The 24,852-nt window shown below is 42.4% G+C and overlaps 1 protein-coding gene across 3 annotated transcripts; it reads left to right on the forward strand.

The window, feature by feature from the left end:
• Positions 1-1,430: 1,430 nt before the first annotated feature.
• NRBF2 (nuclear receptor binding factor 2) lies at positions 1,431-12,945 on the forward strand. 3 transcript variants are annotated; one of them, XM_074958852.1, is made up of 4 exons: positions 1,431-1,606; positions 6,821-6,905; positions 8,493-8,533; positions 9,735-12,855. In XM_074958852.1, exons 1-4 carry the CDS (start codon positions 1,553-1,555, stop codon positions 10,452-10,454), a joined length of 900 nt encoding a protein of 299 aa, XP_074814953.1. In that variant the 5' UTR covers positions 1,431-1,552; the 3' UTR covers positions 10,455-12,855. The 3 variants fall into 3 exon arrangements, with proteins under 3 accessions (XP_074814953.1, XP_074814954.1, XP_074814955.1); XM_074958853.1 differs by having other exon boundaries at positions 1,443-1,582; positions 9,735-12,942; XM_074958854.1 differs by having other exon boundaries at positions 1,537-1,673; positions 9,735-12,945.
• Positions 12,946-24,852: the final 11,907 nt, after the last annotated feature.

Here is a 24,852-nt window from a genome sequence, read left to right on the forward strand (position 1 = left end):
CAGCAACATGATTAAGGGGTTTCACAAACTCCATGAGAGAATTCTCACATTCAAGTGTTTTAAACTTTTTCAACATGACCCAGAATAGTATAACATTATAAAAATGTCTATAAATATATTATGATGGTAGTTACAGCAATAGGAGATTTACTAGGCACACATTTCTAACAATGAGAATTAAATTTCAGTCATTCGTTCCCATTTCTCAAGATTCACAAAGTCACATGCAATTTTTACACAAAAGTCAAGGGTGTTTAGAGTCTTTTTTCTCTTTTTTGCAGTACCAATAACAACAATTTTGTCACTAAATCGACATTTAACAGAAAATTCCTTTGGAAGAATATGCTAGGATCCTTAGTTCTATGTAGAACCTCTTCCCAAGATTTATTTATTAAACTTAAATTTTATATGTACATTGGCAACCCAAATTACATTTTTCTAATCATACCACAGTGTTAGTTGAATTATGGAGAAGACTCTTGAAACTTCTATCTACAGTTCCACATTTTTTCTCCTAGTGGTAGTAATAAACCTGAGAATTTAAATACTCTTGTACAGACATTAATGAACAAGCACTGCACAACAGTGCTATGAGGTAGGTGGACACTGATAATTCGCAGTGAACAAGACAAAGGGAAAAACTCAGACTCTGATTTTTGGTCCCAGCCCCCCCACTCCAAAATTATACTATCAAAAGACATTACAAGTGTAGCCACTCCTAGTGAACCAAAATATTAGAATTTGGGAGTCTCCGGGCCGAACTGTGGTCACCTCCAGCAACATGCAGGTTCTCGACCTGGGTTTCTGCAGCACTCATGGTACAGGAGGCATGTTGGCGTGTGCAGGAGGAGCGGCGACATGTGGACGATATTCTGATAGGACAATCTACGGGCTTGGAGCCAAGATCTCAGAGCCACATGGAGGATCCAGCTTTCAACCTTTTCTGAGTGAGAGGAGTCACAGGCAGCTCCCGAGGCCTCCCCCCCCAGGCCCGAGGGCTGCCACCTGTGAGGTGCACAAACCGGGGATGACGCTGATGAAACCGGATTGCGGGCGGGCGGGCCGGGCAGCGTGCGCCCAGCCACCCACCAGCCTTGCAGCTAGTGCTACCCCTGGGCGCGCGGGGGGGGCGGCGGCGCGCGCCCGCCAGCCAAGGCACCCGCATGGACATCCCCGGGAGGCGCCCACCCACGCGGATACCCCGGCCACCTGCCTCAGAGGAGGCTGGAGAAGCCTGGCCAGGCGGCATCTCTGCCCCTCCCGCTCCGCCAAAGAGCCCGCCCTTCCAAACCCGCGCCCGCGAACAGTCACGTTCAAGTCGCGCCTCCGAGCCAATGAAAATACGCGGCCGGCTGCCCACGGCATCGCCCGGTGCCCGTTACCATGGAGACCTTCCACTCTTCTCGTGGGATTTGCGCATTTGGACGTGACCCTCGCGAGATAGCCGGGCGGCGCGGTGACGCCACTGCGTGCGTGCTCGAGGCGGAAGCGTTTCCGTGTTTACAGGAGGCCGAGCCTGGGGCAGGGGCGCCGGGACGGAGCCGCAGAGCCCATGTGCCCGCAGCCCCCACCGCCTATGGAGGTGATGGAGGGGCCCCTCAACCTGGTGAGCCGCGCCCCGGGCGGGGAGGGGGCGCTGGGCAGCGGGCGGGCGGCGGCTGCCCCGCTGGCAGGTGCGGAGCGCGAAGGGACTCGGGGCTGGGGCAGGCGTGGGCAATGGGAGGGTGGCCGCGCCGGAGCCCCGGCTGCGCTGCGGCTTACCAGCGCCGCAGGGGGAGGAGCTGCCCCCGTGGCACAGCGGGGGGGCTGAGTGTCGCTGGCGAGGACAAGGCCCTGCTGGCTGGTGTAGAGGAGGCGGTTGGACCTTCCCCTCGCGCCCTGCGGCAGGAGCCTTGAACTCCAGCCTCGGGTGCCCGCCAGCGGGACAGCAGACGCCGCTGTAAACAGGCGTCCGGGGCACGTCCCCGTGCTGGGAAATGCAGGACCCGTGGGGTCATTGTCTGGTCTGTCCTGGCGGTGCACGTTCTTCAACATGGGACCAGAGCCCTGATTAGAAACCACCTCTAGCCACGTCAGCTCGGAGTGATAATATAACCGCTGCTAGAGAGTTAAATGTGGTGTTAGACGCCTTCGAAAATCCTCAGTCGTTCTAGGTATGGGGAATTCTAGTGTATGCATACACCCTACAAATAAAAGGTGATAGGCAGGAAACCCAGACACTTGAAGCTACTTGTGCACAGCATTTTGTAAGTGTCTTTCCTTCACTGGTGTATAGTATTTCAGTACTTTTGAGAGTTAGGTCTAACTAGTCATGGGACCATGAGATTTGGGACTGCTAAAAGTGGCGGTAGCTATTTAGGAAGAATGTTAGAGGGAATCAAAGCATGAATAACTGTTTCATCAGATCAGGATTGGGATAAGGAGTAATTATGGCTGAACTCTTTGTAGAATGTTTATATGAGTGACACAAGACGTGGGAAGGAAACACTTTGGGGTTACAGAAATAGGATAAGATGCACACAGAGGCCTTGTCTGCATGAGAGAACCACTGATTTGGTTTAATTGGTGGAACCCTATTGTACAGAGATTCTATTTTAATGTGTGCCTTGTAGATTCCTTTCTGACTTAAGCTAAATTGTTATAAGCAACTCAGACCAAAATACTAATGACTGCAGTAGGTTGGCACCAAGGGTAATCTGAGATTTAAACAGATTTAAAGTTATGTAGAGAAGGTCTAAGGCCAAGTAATAAGTTGATCTGTGATCTCAGGCAAGAAACAAGTGAATAATCATGTATAAGGGGTAATTTAGTGATGCGATGGGTGTCCAATCAGGCTGAAAATTAAGAAGATTGGGCTGGAGGAAGGAGCCATAGAGGTTGACAAGAAACTGCAGAACCTGTTAAAAGCAGTTTAGTAGACCTAAGACTGTAGTCAGCAATTGAGGAAAGGTCTAGTGTGGGTTTAGAAGACGAGAGATCAGCAATTTTGAGTTCTGAGTGGTAAATGACTGGTAAATAGGTGATAACTGTGGGTGGCTGGGCAGGAGTCACCATTTAGTGGTGTCCCTTCCTGACATTTGAAAGCAGACCATTAAGTAAGGTTTTCTGCACTAACAAAAGTATGAATAAGGCCAAGGAGGTGATGGTCTGACCACAAGAGCAGTACGATTACCATACCTGTTTATAGTTCCAGACAACAAATAATCTCTCTAGGCTCGTGTGTGTTCTATAGGAGTTCTTGTAAAGAGAGTAGTCACCTATATTGTCCACTAGTGTCCTGACAGTGGCCAATACAACTTCAGAGGAAGGTGCAAGAAACCCTATAAATAAAAAGTAATGTAATTACCTGCTTATAGGGGAATATTTTCCTAACCCCTCGTTAATGAAGGACTGTAACCTGAAGTACGAAGATTTTTATCCTTAACTTAGACCTTTGTATCTTATCTGATGGAACTATGAATCATCTCATCCCTGGAAACAACCAATGCCTTTCTGAATCCCACTGAGCTCTTGGCCTCTCTTGTGGCAATGACTTCCAGAGGCATTATGTCTTGTTTACTTCCTCCTCCTGCCCTCACTTTTACATTTTTGCCTTTGCTCTTGTTACTGTATTATGAGAAGTTAGTTGAGTGTCTGACTTGACTTCTTCTTATTGTTTACCTCTGTCATGTCTCCTATTAATCTGTCTAAACTGAAGCCCTGGGACTGGATTCAATGAGCCAGAAAGCTATCATCTTGTGGACACACCCAATTTGAATTGATTCTTCTTTCACAGGCACCATGCTGGTTTGTCCTTATATTTATCTTTGGGCTTGTCTTCACTTACCGGGGGTTTGATGTGCAGCGATCGATGCGTCAGAGGTTGATTTAGCAGGTCTACTGAAGCCCTGCTAAATTGACTGCCAATCGCTCTCCCATCGACTTCTGTACTCCACCTGAATGGGAAGCGCAAGGGGAGTTGACATCGCATAGTGTGGACCCCGCGGGAAATAGATCTAAGTACGTCAACTTCAGCTAAGTTATTCACATAGCTGAAGTTGCATAATTTAGATCAATCTCCCCCTGTAGTGTAGATAAGAGCTAAGTGTTTTATAAGTAAGTTACAGCTTTAACTAGTTTTCCATCTGTTGAAGTAAGGCTCACTGCTCTGAAAGTCAGGATCACCCAGTAACTTTTTTCCTAAGGTACAATATTTTCTTTCCTCCGGTGTAGGACTGTTGACTCATTTTAGTGAAATTGCATAGGTCTGTTAGCAGCTTGGACCATTCATTCTAAAATTCATTAACTCCTGGATGTGAATACTATACATTTCTGTGATTTTTTTTTTTTGTTGTTTAAATTTCAGTTTGTTGGGTCACCTCTTTACCTGAGAAGTTGAGCATCTCACCCATTTCCACAGTGAAGAGAACGGATTAAGAAATAATTTAGCTGCTTTGCAGTGTCCTGTTGCTTCCTTAACATCCTGCTTATCCAGTAGACCTTAAAATTCTTGAAGTCTTTCTGCAGCTGATACTTAAAGAATTTCTAGTTTATGTATTTGGCTATTTGCTCTTAGCTTATGTAATGCCTTACCTGTCTGCTATAGTTGTGCTTTTCTCTATTGGCCTCACTTAGGCTGCATTTCCATTTTTCTGAAGGATTGCCGTTGGCTCAAATTTCTTTAGTCCTTTAACTGTACCATTTTCTGTTTGTGTCCCCCTTTTTTGTTGTGCATGCCTTCTGGGTCATCATGGTATGCCTAAATAGCCTAAGGATTTTAGATTCCTCAAGTCTGACTTAAAGGTTTTGACTTTTTTCTTCTTGAAATCCTCCTTTCTAAAGTGTAGGATCACAGTGCTAGCTTTTGGTGATTGTTTATGTGAAAGGATATCTTAATCAACTAGGACTCAGTTCAGCTCCTGTTAATGGCCCTTTGACTTAACATGGAGTTGGATTCTAGGCTTCGAATCCTCTAGTCACTCACTTGCTTAATCAATACCTGACAGGCCACGCTTTTTTTAAGAAGGCTTTTCACATGGTTATGTATTGTGATTTGCTATTTAACCATAATTTTAAATGACACTTTTTCTGTAGAAAATTCTTCTGGAGAAATTATTCTAGGCTAATTCATAAATGGAACTGGGGTTCTGTTCTGCTGAATTTAATTCTGATCAATGAACTTACTACTTTTTTCTTCTCAGGACTTAATGTCTCCTCTGCCAGTTGACCTGGCTTCTCTGGACCTGTCTCTTGGACAGGCCAAGACTACCCATTTTGATATTGAAAATGTTGCTTTGGGAAACTACAGAACTAGTTGTAAAGTTGAGTGTGTTGAGGGTTCTACAGGTATTACTAATGCAAGATACCAAGCTCATTTCCTGTTAGATGTCCCATTTCAGATACTTTCTGAGCAGGGCTCCTATTTTCCTAAAGAGCATTTTAGTAAATGAAGTTACTGTATGCACAAACCAACCTCTCTTGCCAAAGGGTGAAGCATAGAAAATGGCTGTTTTGTGAAACAAACACTGATCTTTGGGTTAACATACTTGTGAATTCACTCTGCGGTTTGTCAGGAAAGTAAGCTCTTTTCCTTGGTATAACCTCATGTGAGAGTCACTGGAAAGAGGTAATAAAATAGTATCTTTCCATTGGAATATTGGCAGAAAAAAGGAATCACCTTCCTCTGCTGTGTTCAGACAAAGGTGGGGATGAGAAAAAATGTGGGAAGTTAACAATACTAAGGGTTTATCTATACAGCAATTTAGTGTCTGGTGCAAGCTGGGGTGTGAATCTGCAGCACATGAAACTGTCACATGAATGGCTATATAGATCCTGCTGCTATCCACTAAAAGTTCCATCATGTGTTTTGAGTCGATTGCACTAAATCGCCATATAGACAAGCCCTAAGTGGGTAAATGCCACTTAAATATTGTCACAAAGATCCTGGAGTCTAGTCTGAGCCTTTGTTCACATGGCTCAATACTGGATGATAAAAACTATCCTACTGACCCAAATGTCTCAACTGGGTTGACATAACTGATAGGGCCCATAAACAAAAAACCTCTCTCTAGAAACAGTATCTCTTAAATCATGCTCTACTTTGTTAAAACTCTTCTACTCTTACTCTGTTGCTATGAAGCAGCTTACTGCTAGTAAAGTATGGCTGCTTACGCTGAATTTTGTAACGTTTTAACTAAGCTGAAGGCTTTTATGGAAAGCATCAAATGATAGTGCGTCTCTTGTTTTGTCAGCTTTGAGTGCAAGGAGCTCTTCAGGATCGTGAAGAAAATGAAAAGCTGTTGGGAGCTATAGTCCCTCTTATACCATCAGGTCCCACAAGAGAAGTGGGTGTGTGGTTGATCTCACACATTGCTTATGAGAAGATTCCAGGCTCTCACATTAGGACACACAACTCCACAGTTTTGGAGGATTGTTTCCAGTAGCTCATGGCAATATAACCACTGGTGGCTGGTTCCTTACACCAGCAGTGCTGTTTTGGCACTGGTTTGCCACTGCAAGTGTGTAAGTGTTAGGTACTGTGTGTGAAGACTTAGTCACTGCCACTTTATAAAATGGGTGGTATATATTCACTGTGAAACAGCTACTGTGGGGCCAGTTGTGCCTTAAACCTTTTGCCATATCTGCACAGTACATTTGTGCACAAAAGTCCGACGGTGGGCGAGCATTATAGGAAAGGCTGGAATGGGAGATCTTGGGTTAAGAGTCTGAAGATGTATGATGTGTGAACATCTGATTATCTGTTTGGTGCTAGCTAGTTACTATAAAAACCAGCTCCAGCCATTCCTAGCTTTGATTAAAATAACATTTTGTTTCTTTTAAGGCTCATCAGCAGAGTAGAAAAGCAGACCGGTTGTTGGCAGCAGGGAAATACGAAGAAGCAATTTCTTGTCACAAAAAAGCAGCTGGTGAGTGTTACCTTTTCATAAGATATTTATGACCCAGTTTTCAAAAGCAGCCTTGAAACTTGCTCTGGCCAAGTAACTAGATACATACTTGCATACAAATGCTGTTTTTATACATGCAAAAAATGTGAACGCAGGTTTAGAGGCCCTGTCGGAAGTCTCTCTTGGAAATGTGGCCTTTAATTTCACTTCAATTTTGACCTTTCATACCTTTCTTACTTGGAGTAGCTAGTTGTCAGCATGATGTGGGAAATATTTAGCCACAAATCTTAGCTAAACAGTCAGTGGGTGGTTCACAATCTTAATTTTTTAATGAATCTATTGCTGATAAAGCAATTTCAACCTTCAGGGGTAATGAGGTCAGTTCTGCAGCCCCCCCCTCCCCCCCCATGATTGACAGTCTTCCATCCTTATTCACAAAGATGTGTGTTCAGGTTCACATTTGATTTGTGAATGTGCAGCTGCTGCCTATTAACAGGTGAAATCTGCTCTGGAGAGATGGGAGGTGGCCGCATTATAGGCACAACTGGCTAGACAGGTGCAGTTTCTGGGTCTTGTGTGGAGGACCACTAGATAGGTGGCTTCTCCAAGTGCTGTAGGCTTGTTTTTAATATAATTTTGGGGGGAGGGAGCTGAGAAACTTGTATTCCTGCCCCAGTCACTTTAACCTTGAACTAATCACTGACTTGAACTAAAAGAAACTGAAAAGAAAAAAACGTTCTCTCTGCATCTGGGGAAGGGCTACTGCTGTCAAAAGCTGATTTAGCACTTCAACCACTTTTGTTTCAGGTGCTTAGCAAGTGACTTCCAGCAGTTCGATGGATTGGCTTTCTTTAAAATTTCAGCAGCAGCAAATATCTACTGCTTGAATACTTAAGTAATTTTAATAGATTATAGTAAATTTAGGCCTTAAAAGTTGTAAAATTAAAAATTAATTTTAAAAAGAAATGCACTTAAATAAAAAAATCATTGATTTTTTTTTATCCAGGCTGGGAGTCATGGATATTGCTTCCCTACGCCATCAGTAATGCAGTCAAAGAAAAGTGTGGTATTCTACTGTAGAGTGTTTTAGTATTTCATTTGTATGTTCTTTAAATGGATGTAAATAAGACTCTGGCCCCTAGCTTTGTCACTTCCTTATGTACTGCGGGGGCGGATGCTGCTGCTCCTCCTTTGGGGACTTCCTGCAGACCTTCATTTTGACCTGGAAAGACTAATGAAATTGCGTTGGTAGTGCTCTCCTCCAAGGTGAAGCAGTTAGAACCGTACATGGAAATATGCAACGCATATTATACCAGGATGAGCAAAGAGGCTTTGCTTCAAAGATGATGATATGGAAGCTGTTTACCTTTTAATACTATGTAGGCTTAAAGCTCTTAAGGGCAGACATGCATTTGAAAAGCAGTATGCATGTTCCCAGCAATAGTTTGCCAGTGTAATCCCCTCTGTGTGTGTGGATTCAGTGAACAAAATGATCAGACCTGAAAACTTTTTAAAATACTTAAACTTGTGAGTCTTTAGCTTTCAGGAAAAGTGTTCTAATTTTCACAATCCTGGCCTAAGCGTTTACCAATTTGTTTTTTTGTGCAGCATACCTTGCTGAAGCCATGAAGCTGACACAATCTGAGCAGGTGAGATTGCATTTAGCTTGCATTCCACAGCTGGGAAATGTGGAAGGTATTATTGTACAAACACACTTTAACTCTGGCCCTTGGGCATGTGCCTATTACACTATGTCCTAACTATGTGATCAGACCTCTTACACCATATAGTTATGCTACCTACTTTGAATGACCTGCACTGCTCTAATTTATGCCTGGCTTTCCAAGGCCCAAGTCTAGTAGCTGCGGATAGCAGGAGGGTGGAGTAGAGCTTGGTGAATAACCCCTTATTGTGATTTGCTGGCAGTTCCACAAAAGAAAAGAGAATTCTCTTTGGGGAAAACTAAAGAATATCCATTTTGGGTTGGACAGAATATTTTGTTGGACCTGGAGTGTGTGTGTGTGTGTGTAGCAGGAATTTGAACTTGGGTCACCTCCATGGCAGGGAAGTGCACTGGGATACTTTGTGGCAGGTCTTTCTGTCTCTCCTCTTGAAGCCGTTCCACTTATTGGAGCAGGACTTGAACTTGGATCTTCAAGTGAGTGCCTGCGTCACCAGCCTGTAAAGTCATACACGCCCTCTGATTCAGTCTGTAAAATTGCCACTCCCCCTATTACTATTATTGGTTAAACATGGCTAAACGATGGAGAAAATTTCATCCAAAAATGGAACACTTTTTAACTAAGCCTGGAACATCCACCCCAATGATCCAACAATTGGAGTGACTCAGAATAGAGGGTCAGTTTGAAAATGCTGATGTAATCTCACTGTAGCAGTCTCTGCTGCTTGGTGGTGGTGGCAACGCAGTGGTCTAGCCATATACTACAACAAAAGGATTTGCTACTTATTTAAAAAATACATGTGTTGAATTACAGGCCAAGTAAGGCATGACATTTCATCCAAAGTACATTTGTGGATGGTCACAGGCCAATCAAACTTTTATCTCCTCCCTTCAAAAGTGTCCATATGGATTGAAAGAGAAATTACAGATGTCCAAAAATGTAGTAGTCACCCATAACACTTCCATATCACAGACTACAGTTACAGTGAGTTTGATAGCATAATGCCTGAATCTGCATTGCAGAAGCTAGAGAAAGAGGTTTCCCCTCCAGGACATGCTAGGGTGCTGATTCTGTAAACACTGAAGCATGACTGTAACTTTACTCACACATGTGCTTGCAGGATTAGGGCCCATGTGTTAATTCAGTCAATCTTCTTTTTCTTGGACAGGCTCAATTATCACTGGAATTACAAAGGGATAGTCACATGAAACAGTTACTGCTCATCCAGGAGAGATGGAAAAGGGCAAAGAGAGAGGAAAGGCTAAAAGCCCAACAGAATGCAGACAAGGATATAGCTGAACACCTTCAGACCTCTTATAAACCATCAGCTGAAGAATCTGAAGACCAAAACATATTGGTTCCTGTTACTCAGAAATACAGTCCTTCTGCAAATAAGCATCTACAGGAAACTCAGGGTGTCTTTGACAGGGAGCCAGATACACTATTATTTCTGCTTCAGAAAAGAGAGGCGCAAATGGAAGTGTGTATTGGGAACAAAGCCCCAAAAGATGACAAAACGATAATAGAGGAGCAGGCAACCAAAATTGCAGATTTAAAACGGCATGTGGAATTTCTTGTAGCTGAAAATGAGAGATTAAGGAGAGAAAATAAACAGCTAAAAGCAGAAAGGATTAAACTCCAAAAAGCTCCAGTAGAGAAGGAGTTGGATGTAGATGCTGATTTTGTGGAGAAGTCAGAATTATGGGGTCTACAGCAGCATTCAGAAACGGCTACTACTTCAGCCTCAACTTGGCAGAAGTTTGCAGCAAATGCAGGGAAAGCTAAGGACATTCCAATACCCAATCTTCCTCCCTTGGACATTCCATCACCTGAACTCCCTCTCCTGGAGCTCTCTGAAGATATACTGAAAGGACTTATGAACAGCTAAATGAAGACCATAAGAAGTGCTCATGAAATGTAGTTAAGCAAAGTGAGAAAAGGGAAAACCACCATGACAATGATGATCCAAGGGCAGCCAACATCTAACACAATCCTACTGTGCAAGAAAAGGCATTACAGCAACTGTCACTGTGAAATACACTTAATCATAGAGCTTAAGGATACCATAAATTGGTAAATGCAAGCTCTTGCATCTTTCTTCTGACGTTTCAAACCAAATGACTGCTTGGAAAACATTTCAAACACAATCCTTCAGGGTTTTGAAGTAATGCTACGTGTAATAGGTATCTATAATGCCATAAACGATGCAGAACTTAACTTATGGTTGCCAGATGGCTGCCACTTCAGCTTGAAAGATGCTTTCTATCATTCATTCAGATTGTAAGCATTTCATTATGCACAATTTTGTTAATGGAGAGGTGTATAAGTTACACCATATCTAGATGAATTGATGTGCCACACTCTTGTCTCCTGACAATATTAACCTCAGATTAATCAGGAGAAATATATAAACTTTGTATGAAGGAACCAAGTTATTCGTTCTGTGGAGAATTTTAGATTTTGTTTACATAACTAATCAAGGTGCAAATTTAACTCTGGGTTTCTATATAAAAAAATTACATTGCTTAAAAAAACCTGAGGAAAAAGATTCGTGTTCTTCAGAGGTGCATGAATGGAAGTAATGCTAGTGGGCAGTATTTAATTGCACAAAAAGGAAATATTTGTTTACATCTGTAAATCAGTCACCAAGCCTATGAAAATAAAAATCTCAGTCGTATTCAACACCATAAGAGTGGGTGAAAATAGTCTTCACAAACATTAAAGTGCCAGTCAATTGAACTATAAAGTTTTGTTATGCTAAAAATAGCTGGTGGTAAGGGAAAATGGAACACAACTTCCAGCCTTTCACTTTCAGGTACATACAGAGAACTTGGGAAGAGCCAAGGGGTCGTTGGGGTGTGTGAAATGACATTCTTGTCTGTACAGTTTTAAGAGGTGATGCACCTACTGAGCAGAAACCATAGGACACAGATTCCAAAATGGCTTATTCAGTTCAAGACTCAAAGCACAAGTGCAGTGGTTTTCCGTACCTCCTCTACAGAATGAGCTTGTTCCCACAGCTTTAGTGCCAGCTTTCTGCTGAAGTGCATAGAGAACACCACGGTCCCTCTTATTCTCAGCGTCTGTGCAAATTTTCTTCTTTCCCCAATGCCTGGTCTGTTCTCTCCCTGAATAGAAGGCAAGGGCTGGAGGAAAGAAATGCAGATAAAAACACTGGACTTGCTCAAGGAACAGGTTTGAATTTGCTCACAACTCAAGAAATTTTGCTGTATTCCTTAAACTGACAATCAAATTCTCTAGTTCACTGACTTCTGTATGCATAGAAAGGGGGGATGTTGGACTTCTTACTCATATAACTAGTTAAAATTCAACAGTAGCAATTGCTTACACGTAAACTGAAAAGCTAGCATGCCTTCCAAAGGTGGCGAAATCAAACTAAAATTATTTAAGGTCCTAATTAATTGCACTGTCTTTGAGCCCTCAAAGAAATGATACTAAATATTGTGGGATCATTTCAACCATTTTTATGTAGCTGCCACAGCTGCTGTCTGGCATGCTCCTGGCACTGTACAGGAAACCATTTTTGGACTGGCCATCTCCACTGAAGCATAATTCAAGTCTTAGGCCTGATCCATTCTGCTTCATGCCAAGCCACTTATCCACTGAGGATGAGTACTCAAGCAGGCAAAACAGTGATCCTGAAAGGAAACCTCTCACATTGTTCTCCAGCCTAGGTCAGACTCCAGGACAACTTCCCCCACAAATTGAACAAGGGCGGCTACAGTAGTACGAAGATTAATCTCTTCAGTTTCTCCTTAGTTACAAGCTATAGAGACCTTGCTTCCTTCCCATCCTCCCCAAAGTAAGGTAATCTACTGCTCTTAATTTGACTGAAATAAGCATAGTCCATTAAAAAACCCACCACAATAAGTGTCACAGCAGATGCTTCAGAGGAAAGTGCCATAATCACAAATAGACAATAGTGGAATAAACTGCCCATGACAGTCTTTTCCTCATGCCTGTCAGAAGTTGGCTATAATACGCTGGGGGGTGTTAAAAAATGTATCCATGTTGTGGATGTAACATTCTCCACAAACACCTAGTTCTTTTGTGAATCCTGTTAAACACTAGTTCTCATACAGCAATGAGTTCTACAGGTTAGTTGTGTTAAGTAAAATACATCTGCTTTTATCAGTTTTAAATGTATTGTCTTTTAGTTTTTTGTTGTTTCCCTGCTCTTATATTATGAGAAAAGGTCAGTAGGAGCACCTGAACTTACCTTATGTTATTTCTGACATTTCTCTAAACAGTCCCACTCTTTCCATGCTCTCCTTCTATGCCTCCTTTAGACTTCATTCTCGTTCTACTACTTCCCCCTTTTGAGATGGGGTTATCGGACCAAAGCCAGCAGTCCATGGGGGGCATTCCTTAATTTATAGAAGGCAAAAAAAAATTTTTTTTTTACACAGTATTTGCTTTTTACTGCTGCTATGCATTGAGTGACAGTTTCCACTGAGCTGTGTGTAGCAATACCAAAGTCATGTTTACTACTTTATCATCTTGAAAGTATATTCTGTGGCAAACATTGCCATCTGGTGGACAAAATAATTTGTTACATTAAAACAAACAGCCTTTTTTCCTTAAAATAGCACATTACTTCAAGTCTTAAGTTTCCCCACAATCATGAGTGTCAATATAGTCAACCCTTAAAGTTATCATTTAGCATAAAAGAAAAGATGCAGAGAGGGATAAATACTGCACACAATATAAGCAATTTGGATCAGAGTCCTTATGTATGGTTATTATTGTAGTTTTGACATTATCAGAGATTTTGTCATAGGGCCTAATTCAAAGTGTTTTAAAGTCAATGGAAAGATGCCCCTGGCCTTTGGATCAGTCCATAATGCATTATACTTGACATCTGTAAAATTGTGTGGTCTGTAATTTGAAAGCGTCTCACCAAGAACTAAATTTAAACATACGCCCAGACATTTAGTTCAATTCAGAGAGCTTGTTTTACCACAGAAACCACTGTTGTCTTGGAACCTAGAAATATTATCCCTGTTGAAAACAGCCAACATATGCTTTGCAAAAAGAATTTGTGAACTATGGAATCTGTGAGCATATCCCAGGAGAGGAAAAACCCATGGAAAGCTACATGGAATCTTTTGGGAGTAAAATCTGCCAAACATAACCCCAATGGCTACTTACCGTCACAGCTAGAAAACAAAATACAAAAACACTGCGTTTTATTGGTTGGTTTTATGTTCAGTGAGTCAGGTTGGTTGGTTTTATGTTCAGTCTTATGCTCCATCTTCTAAGGAATTTTAGTTTTCAGAAAGTTACCTTGGCAAGATTTTAAGGCCTTCATATTAACAATAGCTCTTCGTACAATCTACAGTTCACATTTGGTTGCTTTGAAAGTGGTTGACTGCCGTATTGCAAGTGGATGGCTGTTTTGAGCAGTACAGGCGTGACACCTTTTTGCAGTGAACTGCACGTTCACCATAATTCCCCTGACTATTTTTATGCCTATCCTCCCATTCTAAAAGTGATGCTGAAATAGAAGAGACAGATACATTGTTTAGAATTGGTTAAGGATGGTGACATGGAAGCAGGCCAGCAAAACTGACAAGAAAAATGCTCAGTAATTTACAGCAGCATTTAAAATGTCTTACTGAATGGGACACAAAGTAGGGGAGAGGCAAAGTCTACGCTGTAGAATCTCCCTCAATTTAGAGCCCTTTAACTGAACCTAATCAAATATTACTGTAAGTTCTTCAGTTGTGGGCTTCGGCCATCTTACTTTTCAGCTCAGAAGTAATCCTTTCCTACAAGGAAATCAGATAAAATTTGGCTCTGGAGACAGATGTTGACTGGTCTGGTGAGCATCTCTCTTGAATTTACTGTTTGAAAGTGATCAGAAGTTACTAGTGGCACCAATGCAATAATAGAAAGCTATAAACCTGAGACTTGGCTACAGCCTCTCTCATAGGCACGATAGTTTTTAAACCTTCCATAGGTTATAGGAGTTCATAACTTTTGAGAGACCAGGAGTCTTGGGCTTTTTCTCCCCCTTAAAAATGCTGTAAATTTTCCTAATGCCTGTTTTGGAATCATTTGAACTACTGTCCCTCAAGCCAGTTTACTACAGGAGGCACGATATTACTGAGATTAAGCAGTATCAGATCTATAGAGCTACAAAACAAAAAATAGTATTTCCCATCTCAGGTCCACCCAAATCTAGCCTTCAGCTCAAAAGAAAACACACACACAGCTACCATAAATTGCATTGGCCCAGGATGGGAAGGGGCAGCACAACCAAGACTGGCTGCCATGCACGTGATCCCAAGAGGCTGGAAGGCACATGCTGTGCTTACCTAGTTGGAAAATTCCAGGGAAATTCACACAACTAGCACAAAGCAAAAGCTTCCTGTCTGATGCTTCAGCTTTAGGGAAGTTTTGAGTTTAAAATGCAACTGTTCTCACTTAACACGTCTGGAAAAGCATCAATCTTCAATTTGCTATAAGAGGGGGCAACATTTCCATTGGCTCTATATAAATTGTAACTTCCTTTTAGAAAAGGAATAGAACAAGTGAAAAAATGCAGAGATTAGTGTCTAACTAGGAATTTAAAGCCACCTCACAAGCTGAGCATCATTAGGCCTTTGGGCAGTTTCCTAGGCTGCGAGGGGCCCAGAAGTAGGTGCTGCGCCAGAGGATTCAATGCTCTGCAGGGGTGAGTATAACGAGAGCACAAAGACCAGAAAATAAAATGACACAAAAAAAAGTAAATAAAAAGGGCTGGAAACAAGAAGGGTAGGAAATCACAAAGCTGCTGACCTTGTTCTACCTGAGGCAGAACTCAGGGGGAAGCAAGAGCAGGCTGGGTCCCTGGAATCTATCCAGGAAGGCACAGCCTATTCAGTATGGATAGGAGCAGATGCTATCAGTCAAGAAGAAAGTGAGGGATTTTTGAAGTGTTATCTAGGAAGAGGAGACAAGACTTAGTGACAACCTGTATGCAGAGGAAAGACTGAAAGCCCAGGCTATGGGCATGAGGGATAGAGAGGATGGTGGCATTGCCAACTGTAAAGGAGACTGGGGCTAAGAGACAGGATTTGGTAGGAAAGAGTTTGTTTTGGCCACAAAGAGTTTGAGATGATGGTGAGTTATCTCTCAAGCAGTTCATCTGGGATATGCGAGACTGAAGCATGGAGACAGGGTCAGAGTGAAACAGAATTGACGAAAGGAGTTAGTGTGGAAGGGCAGTTGAATTCATGCAAGTGACATCACCTATAAATAAGGTGTCCAGGGAGACAGGTAGGCGCCCAAGAATAGAGACATGAGAGGGGGCAGTTAAAGTGGGGAAGTGGAGAACTGCCAAGAGGGACTGACAGAATGGCTAGTGAGATCAGAAGAGGACAGTTAGGGAGGCTAACGGAAGACAGAATGTCAAGGAGAAGGGAGGATCAAGGGTATCAAAACCACTGGAAAGGTCAAAGAGAATAAGAATGGAGTATAGGCCTTCAGACAGCCAAGATGTTTATTTGGAGACACTGGTGAGCATTTTCTATGGAGTAGAGAGGGCAGAGGCTGTACTGGAGTGGTCCAACAGATTCACACATTTTAGTCAGACCATTACAGTCATCTAGTCTGATGTCTTGCATAACATCATAGAATTTTACCCTGTGATTCCTCACATCAACCCCATAACTTCTGGCTGAGCTAAAACATAATTTAGAAAATCAACCAATCGTGATGTGAAAACTTCAACTGATGGGGATTCCCCCCCCCCCATCCCCAGGTAAGTTGCTGCAATTCCGCTAACTGGTAAAATAGCGAGTTTAACGCAAGGAAGCTGATAGAAGGGGCACAGACAGCTCATTCAGTGAGTATAATAGTGAAGGGGCAGAAGGAGTTAGAAAGACAAGTGGGTGGGGGCGGGTGCCCATAGGTAGGTTTGAGAGTTTAACGGCATGTCTGTATGCAAGAAAGGAGACAGAGGAGGGGGACAAGAACATAGTGGGGGCAAGGAAAATTTCACAGGAAGGGATAGGGTTGAGGGGCCAGAAAGGGCATGTAGAATTTTCAAGGCCAGTGACAGGGAAGGAAGGAAGGAAGGAAGGGCAGATGTTGGGATGGGACGGTCTTTTTGTTTTGTGTTTGTACAGCATCTACCACAATGGGGCCGGCCCTGGTCCAGGACCAGGGCTGGTAGGTGCTACAAGAAAAAGAACAAATCATGTCACATACCTAAAAGTTGGCAAGCTCCAACGTTACACCTGATGCCTATTTATGCTCTCCACTGATCTTGTAATATTTCTGATAATAAATTAGGCAATTCCGAGACCAGGAAAAAAAAACCCACTGAAGATTAAGAGTTATTCCCTTTTTATCCATTTTGTGTTGCGAGGGTTGGGATTACAAAATACTAATAATTGGATTAGGTTTTGTAGGAGATGCTGATTCTTGAAAAATGGAAAACACAGAGGCTGTGTCTTCACTAGGTAAAAAGGCAAGGAAGATAAGATGGTTTAAAACTGTTTAAACCATCATTCTGTCCTCCCTCTGCTGCTCCCACAGGCCCTAGATAAAATTTCCCTCTGAGGTTAAAGAACTGAACTAAAGCCTTGTTTATGCTGGGGTTTTTACTAACTGTACACAACATCTACACTAGGGGTTTACACTAACTGGGTTAGCAGCATAGACTAAGCACAGGAGCTGCATTCAGGATCCTAAATTCACCTTCCTGTAGTCAAATGCCACTTTAAAGCACACTTTCCCAGTAATGCTCGGCTACAATGAAGAAGCAGCTGGATTACTCTGAAGTAGTCCCAGTTACAGGAAGCTGAACTGGCAGCTGCAATAAGGCTCCTAGTTGGGCTTGGTGGAGAGCTAAGGGGATGTTTACAGTCTTGAACTGAAGTTGCATAGGTAGCCAGTTACTCGAAGGAGTCCAGCAGCCTGCATGAGTTAGCAAGTCTAATTAAAGCCTAACTCATGAAACTACAAACTGGCTTCTCTTCACTTGGATTTTACCTCAAGGTAACACACGTTGGTACATAGCAAGAACATTAACATTTAAGCGTAAGAAAAATATGGAAGGGATCAGGAACAGTAATTTAAAAAATGTCCAATATCTAGGTACATGAAAATTTCACATTGTGCATACTGATAACCTTCACTGTGGCCTGTTTTTATGCTTTAATGTCATATTTGGTTGATTAATGTGTTTAGTTAGTAGCTATGAAAAGGTGTAAGTCAGTAAGTTTAGAGAAACTGAATAAAGTAAGCTTGGTGTGTTAACTTTAGGTATTAAACAGTACAGAATTTTGGCCTTTATGTTCTTGCTCACACTCTATCTAAATGCTTGTTACCTAGCAACTTTTAATTTAATAACTTTTGTGTCTGGAAATACACGTTGTGTATGACTATTTATGAGCACTGCAGTCTTCCTGAGTTCATAGCAATAAAAGCTTTATAGCACTCCACCCTATCATGTATTTTGTTTCTGCCGTATTTTCTGATTTTATTCATTTTTGGCCTTTTAGTCTGTCTCTTCCCCATTTGAAATACATTAGTTACTGTGGAAACAATGTTGTCATTGTTATGGGCAGAATTTAGTGACAGGCACAAGTGCACTATAAATGCAATTTACATAATAGTTTGCAAAATGCAGCAGCTTATGCTTTTACACAAGTTGTAAATAACTCAAATAAATATACTAAGTATTTTTAAAAGTATATCGATTATAATAATTTTACGCAGATACCACATTGCACACACACTGTACTAGACAAATCCAATCCCCTAGTCAGTGAGATTCTACAGTGACACCATATAGTTTTTGGTGTAAGTATTTGCAGTGTTCCTAAAAGGATCCCTATCTAATTGACATATTATTCAATAGGAAGCATAAAATGTAGCTTATCCCAAGAGCCGTCCCTTGGGTAGGGTGAATCAGGGTGACTGCTTCAGGCCCCTGCGGACTGGCGCGACTGGCCGGCACGGTCAGTCCTGGAAGAGACGAATCAGTCACTTCTGCCCCAGGCCTTGCACCCCTCTAGGGATGGCCTTGCTTATCCCCCACCTTAACTCACCATCTTATTTAAAACTGGAGTGATTTTCCACTCCACTGGTTTTGGGTATCTTCAAGAGAAGGTTTTGTCTTAAAATTGTCAATACTTCAGCATTTTCCTTTTGAACATTCTGGTTCTAAATTCATTCATTCATTGTTTCATCCATGTATGTATTTTTTTAAAGTGCAGATTAACATCTTGGTCATATGCTTGAAGGATAAATCAACAGGAACTGAGCATTAAGACATGCATATACAAGGTATAGGAAGAACTTCAGTGCTGATGTTTGGATATAAAATTGGACAATTTTTTGGTATTAAATATTGTCAGAGCAGATGAAAACTAAGCTCTTAAGTCAGGTTCCTCTTACCACCTCCCCCCCGGCTCTTCCAGGAGCATATACCCTGTGAGATAAGGTGCTGGTAGTCATAATATATAGTAAAACAATGGGATGCAAGAGGAGACAACTAGTTTGCAGCAAGCTGGGGTGTGAATCTAGCCTGGCATAGACTGTTTGAATGGACCCTGCTGATGTGCAACAACAGTTTGTTAAAGCACTTTTATCTAGTTCCATTTCAAAGACTACTAGATCAAAACTCAAAGCACGTCTCTCAAAGCACGGACCACGGCAGTTTGGCCATTCTGGTGGCGATGGGGCAGGCTCATGCTGTGGAATGCTGATTCTGGGCCTGTGAAACAAGCACAGACTGGTGGGACTGCATAGTGTTGCAGGTCTGGGATGATTCCCAGTGGCTGCGAAACTTTTGCATGCGTAAGGGCACTTTCATGGAACTTTGTGACTTGCTTTCCCCTGCCCTGAAGCGCCAGAATACCAAGATGAGAGCAGCCCTCATAGTTGAGAAGCGAGTGGCAAAAGCCCCTTGGAAGCGTGCAATGCCAGACAGCTGCCGGTCAGTCGGGAATCAATTTGGAGTGGGCAAATCTACTGTGGGGGCTGCTGTGATGCAAGTAGCCAACGCGATCAAAGATCTGCTGATATCAAGGGTAGTGAGTCTGGGAAGTGTGCAGGTCATAGTGGATGGCTTTGCTGCAATGGGATTCCCTAACTGGGGTGGGGCCATAGACTGAACCTCAAGGGGTACTTTTCAATTGTGCTGCAAGAACTGGTGGATCACAAGGGACGTTTCACCAACATCAACGTGGGATGGCCGGGAAAGGTACATGACGCTCACATCTTCAGGAACTCTGGTCTGTTTCAAAAGCTGCAGGAAGGGACTTTCTTCCCAGACCAGAAAATAACCGTTGGGGATGTTGAAATGTTATATATATAGTTATCCTTGGGGACCCAGCCTACCCCTTAATGCCATGGCTCATGAAGCTGTACACAGGCAGCCTGGACAGTAGTAAGGAGCAGTTCAACTATAGGCTGAGCAAGTGCATAGTGGTGGTAGACTGCGCATTTGGCCGTTTAAAAGCGTACTGGCGCAGTTTACTGACTCGGTTAGACCTCAGCAAAACCAATATTCCCATTGTTATTACTGCTTGCTGTGTGCTCCACAATATCTGTGAGAGTAAGGGGGAGACGTTTATGGCAGGGTGGGAGGTTGAGGCAAATCACCTGGCCGCTGATTACGCGCAGCCAGACACCAGGGCGGTTAGAAGAGCACAGCAGGGCATGCTGCGCATCAGAGAAGCTTTGAAAACCAGTTTCATGGCTGACCAGGCTATGGTGTGACAGTTCTGTTTGTTTCTCCTTGATGAAAACAGACTTTTCCAGTAGCTGTATTGGCCGCAAATGCATCCTAAGTCTTCAGGGCAAAGTAATCATTAAACATGCTTGCTTTTAAACCATGTATTATATTTACAAAGGTACACTCATCAGAGTTGCCTTCTCCGCCTTCAAGGTCCGGGAGCCCGGGTTGGGAAGGTATTAGATCCAGGGTGATAAACAGTTCCTGGCTGTCGGGGAGAACAGTTTCTCCACTTGCCTGGTGTGCGCTATCTTCAACCTTCCCCTCATCTACCTCGTCCCCAAAATCCTCATCCCTGTTGCATGAGACTCCCCCCCCCTGCAGGAGTCCACATACAGGGGTGGGGCAGTGGTAGGGATACCCCCTAGAATTGCATGCAGCTCATCATAGAAGCGGCCTCTCTGGGGCTCTGACTCTGAGCGAGTGTTTGCCTCTTGGGTTTTTTGGTAGGCTTGCCTAAGCTCCTTAAGTTTCATGCGGCACTGCTGTGGGTCCCTGTTATAGCCTCTGTCCTTCATGCCCTTGGAGATTTTTTTCAAATATTTTGGCATTTCGTCTTTTGGAACAGAGTTCTGATAGCACGGCTTCGTCTCCCCATACAGCAATCAGATCCCGTACCTCTCGTTCGGTCCATGCTGGAGCTCTTTTGCAATTCTGGGACTCCATGGTCACCTCTGCTGATGAGATCTGCACGGTCACCTGTGCTGATCAGCTTGCCACACTTGCCAAACGGGAAAAGAAATTCAAAAGTTCACAGGGCTTTTCCTGTCTACCTGGCCAGTGCATCCGAGTTCAGAGTGCTGTCCAGAGCAGTCACAATGGAGCACTGTGGGATAGCTCCCGGAGGCCAATACCGTTAAATTGTGTCCACACTAACCTAAATTCGACCCAGTAATGTCGATTTCAGCACTAATCCCCTCGTCGGGGAGGAGTACAGAAATCGATTTTAAGAGCCCATTAAGTCGACAAAAATGGCTTCGTTGTGTGGACGGGTGCAGGGTTAAATCAATCTAATGCTGCTAAATTTGACCTAAACTCGTAGTGTAGACCAGGGCCAAGAGAGACTGAGATGGAGCGCGCTTCTTTTTCGTTGGTTCTCTCTCAGGAGAAGTCACCGCTCATTTCCAAATTGATTTTTTTGAGGAATGAGCATTCCTCTGAGAAGAGCGTGACGTCTTTGGAGATCTGTGTCCAGAGGGCGTCTGCTGGATGGGGTCTAAAGCTGGGTGCACAGACTTCTCCATTAAGATGAGCTTGAAGTGCAGATCCCTGTTCCTCCGACCTTGAAGCTTTAGACTGCAGCAGCAAGCACATTTCTGAGGGATGTGTTACTTGGCCAAGCAGTGGACACACTGAGTGTCTGTCTGACACCAGCATGGCATCTGAACAGGAGAGGCAGTGCTTAAAACCCGGTGAACAAGGCATAGCTGAAAAGATGATGGTTCACCTCAGGGGTGAAATTAACTAGGCTATGAAAAGGTTTGGGTTTTTTGTTTTTTTTTAAAGTAGGAAGTAAAATGGGGAAAAGTAACTGTACTGCTAAACTAAACTATGCTAAATACTATTTTCACACTAAGTGAGCTAACTTCTTGACACTTCTGGGAGCTCTGTATCAGACTGACGACGGTTGAGAGGGAACGGAGGGCATTGGGTTGGATATGCGCTAGATGAGGCACCAACTGTGCTGCGAGACAGGGACTGTGCATGCGCGACACAGACAGGCACTGCTGCTGAAATTCTCTGATCAAAGGTGCAAGGACACGCCAACACCTGAAGTGAAGCACCCACAGGGACTTCCCTCAAAGAATCTTATGCATCTCACAGTCATTCTTCCTCCTACTTTAAACTGGCCTCCTGGATTCATTCTCTTAGGGTGCCAATTGCTGTAAACATTGGGATGTGAATATTAATAAAACTGACCTTTACTGTCAGACTCTTGTGTTGTGCATGAGGAAAGTAAATATAGGGGTATCCATTTGTGTGAAACACATCAAATTCAGGAGAAAAAAATTAATATTTAACTTCGTCATGAAAAGATTACGTGGGTCGCTAACATCAATCCCCTAAGGAAAATCGAAGAGAGCCTGAACTAACCTACTCATTAAACAAGAAAATTAAGGCTTGTCTACACTTGAAAATTATTTTGAATTGAGGGTGTGAATCTTAAAGCATAGCAGCTATTTCTGAATTGTTCCCTTTGTGGACATGCTTATTTTGGAATCAGAGTTTCCACACAGGGAGTGGAGGGATACCTCAGTGGTTTGAGCATTGGCCTGCTAAACCCAAGGTTGTAAGTTCAGTCCTTGAGGGGGCCACTTAGGGGGTTCTGGGGCAAAACTGGGGATTGGTCCTGCTTTGAGCAGGGGGTGGGACTAGATGACCTCCTGAGGTCCCTTCCAACTCTGATATTCTATGAATCTATTCAGAAATAGCTATTCTGATTATTTTTCTTGAGCAGACAAGCCCTTAGATTCTGGAGGTGGTGACACAGTCATCCGAACTGCCACCATGGATATAATATGGATCCAGTTCTAACTTTTCCTTAAGCTACCCTTTGTGTAAAAAGCCTCTATGTTAGTTTAATTTCACTACTGTCAGATTACATAGCAATGTTTCTAGAAGTTTGCCATGCAGAAATCATGGTGTACAAAGAAATACAGTAATGGACACAAACAACTGGCATCACCACTAGATTTCATCCAGGAATTTTAATTACTTATATGGGGAGACACATGGATAAAGGCAGAAGCAGTAAAAAGTTTTCTAAATGTCACAGGTAAAATAGAACGTTTCTTAAATCACCTTTGATGGCTTCATCCTGAAACAATTACCCCCAAACCTAAATTACCAATGAAGGAAATTCACAGTATTCTGTTGTATGCCTGATTTCCACCAAAGTAGACTGTGGGAGCCCTGAGGTCATTACTGAATGTACATGATAACATGATGTTATGCCTACAGGTACTGGTTAGTCCTTGAATTTATAAGAAATAAATTGTTATGTTACATTTGCAACCTGCCATGGTGTTTAGGATTCTATACAAAGAAAAATCAAAATAATAAAAATGCTACAGTTCTCACAACTGTGTGCTATGCACACTGATAGAAAAGTGTAATTACCAAGACCAAAGATCTTCAGTGTGTGAGATCAGCTCAGAACAAGTGTCACTACACAACAGCTAAGGCTGTTCTAAACACTACAGTTATAAAAGACACGCGCAACCCGTATAAAATGTATACTACTACTTTCTATTCTAGTTTCAGTAACAGACTAATCATCTTTGCAATATTAGAAAATGTCTATTTCCAAAGATATGTTTAAGCACCATATAAATTGTGATTCTTTGAGATAATTGACTCCATGTATCCATACTGTATGTAATATGCACATCTTGGGCAAACCAGCGTGAAACTTTAAGTGTCTAATTCTGGGAAGGTCTTTGGCTGGAACGTCTTAAATACCTTGGAAATGGTACCTGAAGCTCAAGGTACATTGCTTGACAGACTATATAAAGACCCAACTATCTCAAAGTGGTCCTAGAATTCAAGGACTTGGTACTAAGTACTTTCTGATCTTCAATGGGCAGGTTTCTATAGTAATTTGGACTCCCTTTGGCAAACCAGAGAAGTATAGGCACAAAGAGTGACCACCCTTGTTACTGACCTGAGGTTTCTGCATCATCATACATGAGGCAAGTTTCACTACACATCTCTCAGCCTTGGCTTCTTTTTTGCATCTCTGGAGAAAGAAAAATTCAAGAGTCTGTCAGTTCACACAGATAAACAATTATAATCCACCTGAATATTTGTATTGTGAATATCAGATTATAAAATGATATTCCCCCTTTTGTGATAAAACTATCAAAAAAGGAGGATACACGAGGAGTACTGTGACTTCAGCTCTAGGAAAAAGACTATGTTCTGCACTAAAACTGCATGCATGTAGTGTGGTGTTCAGGTGTATTCCATACAAAAATATTTTTCTTATTTATGTAAGACCAGACTAACAGCAACAACATTGCAAACCCAAAGTCTCAAAAATCTTCCCAAAATGTTAAATCTTTTCAGCCAAAAAAACCACAATGCAACAAGAGTTATTTTTTGGGTTAAGATCAAAGGTTTACAACAGATTTAACCTCCTAAATGTAAATATTAGCTACCATTAAAATTTATTTCTATTCAAATTCTATTCCTGAAAAGAAACCATTCCTATGGCTCAGTTAAGAGAGCTCAGCAGCTTGTTGTATCTTCAACAAATAGTTTAGCTATCAAATTCTCCCTTCCCTCTGTGCTATGTACAGAGCAATATATTAACTTAACATAAACTTAAGACGTAACTGATAATGCATATCAACTCATTCCAGTAATATTTCTGAGTAACTATAAAATCGACTGCAATTTTTCTAACCAGTTAAACCCAAAACATGTACTTTTAAAATAATTTTTCTTTTCACTAAAAAACCTGAAATTGTTTTGTGTATCATCCAACTTTTTAATGCAATTTAAATACTACCTCTCCCCACCTCCAACA

This window comes from Natator depressus, chromosome 7 (genome assembly GCF_965152275.1).
Source record: "Natator depressus isolate rNatDep1 chromosome 7, rNatDep2.hap1, whole genome shotgun sequence".
NCBI lineage: Eukaryota > Metazoa > Chordata > Testudines > Cheloniidae > Natator > Natator depressus.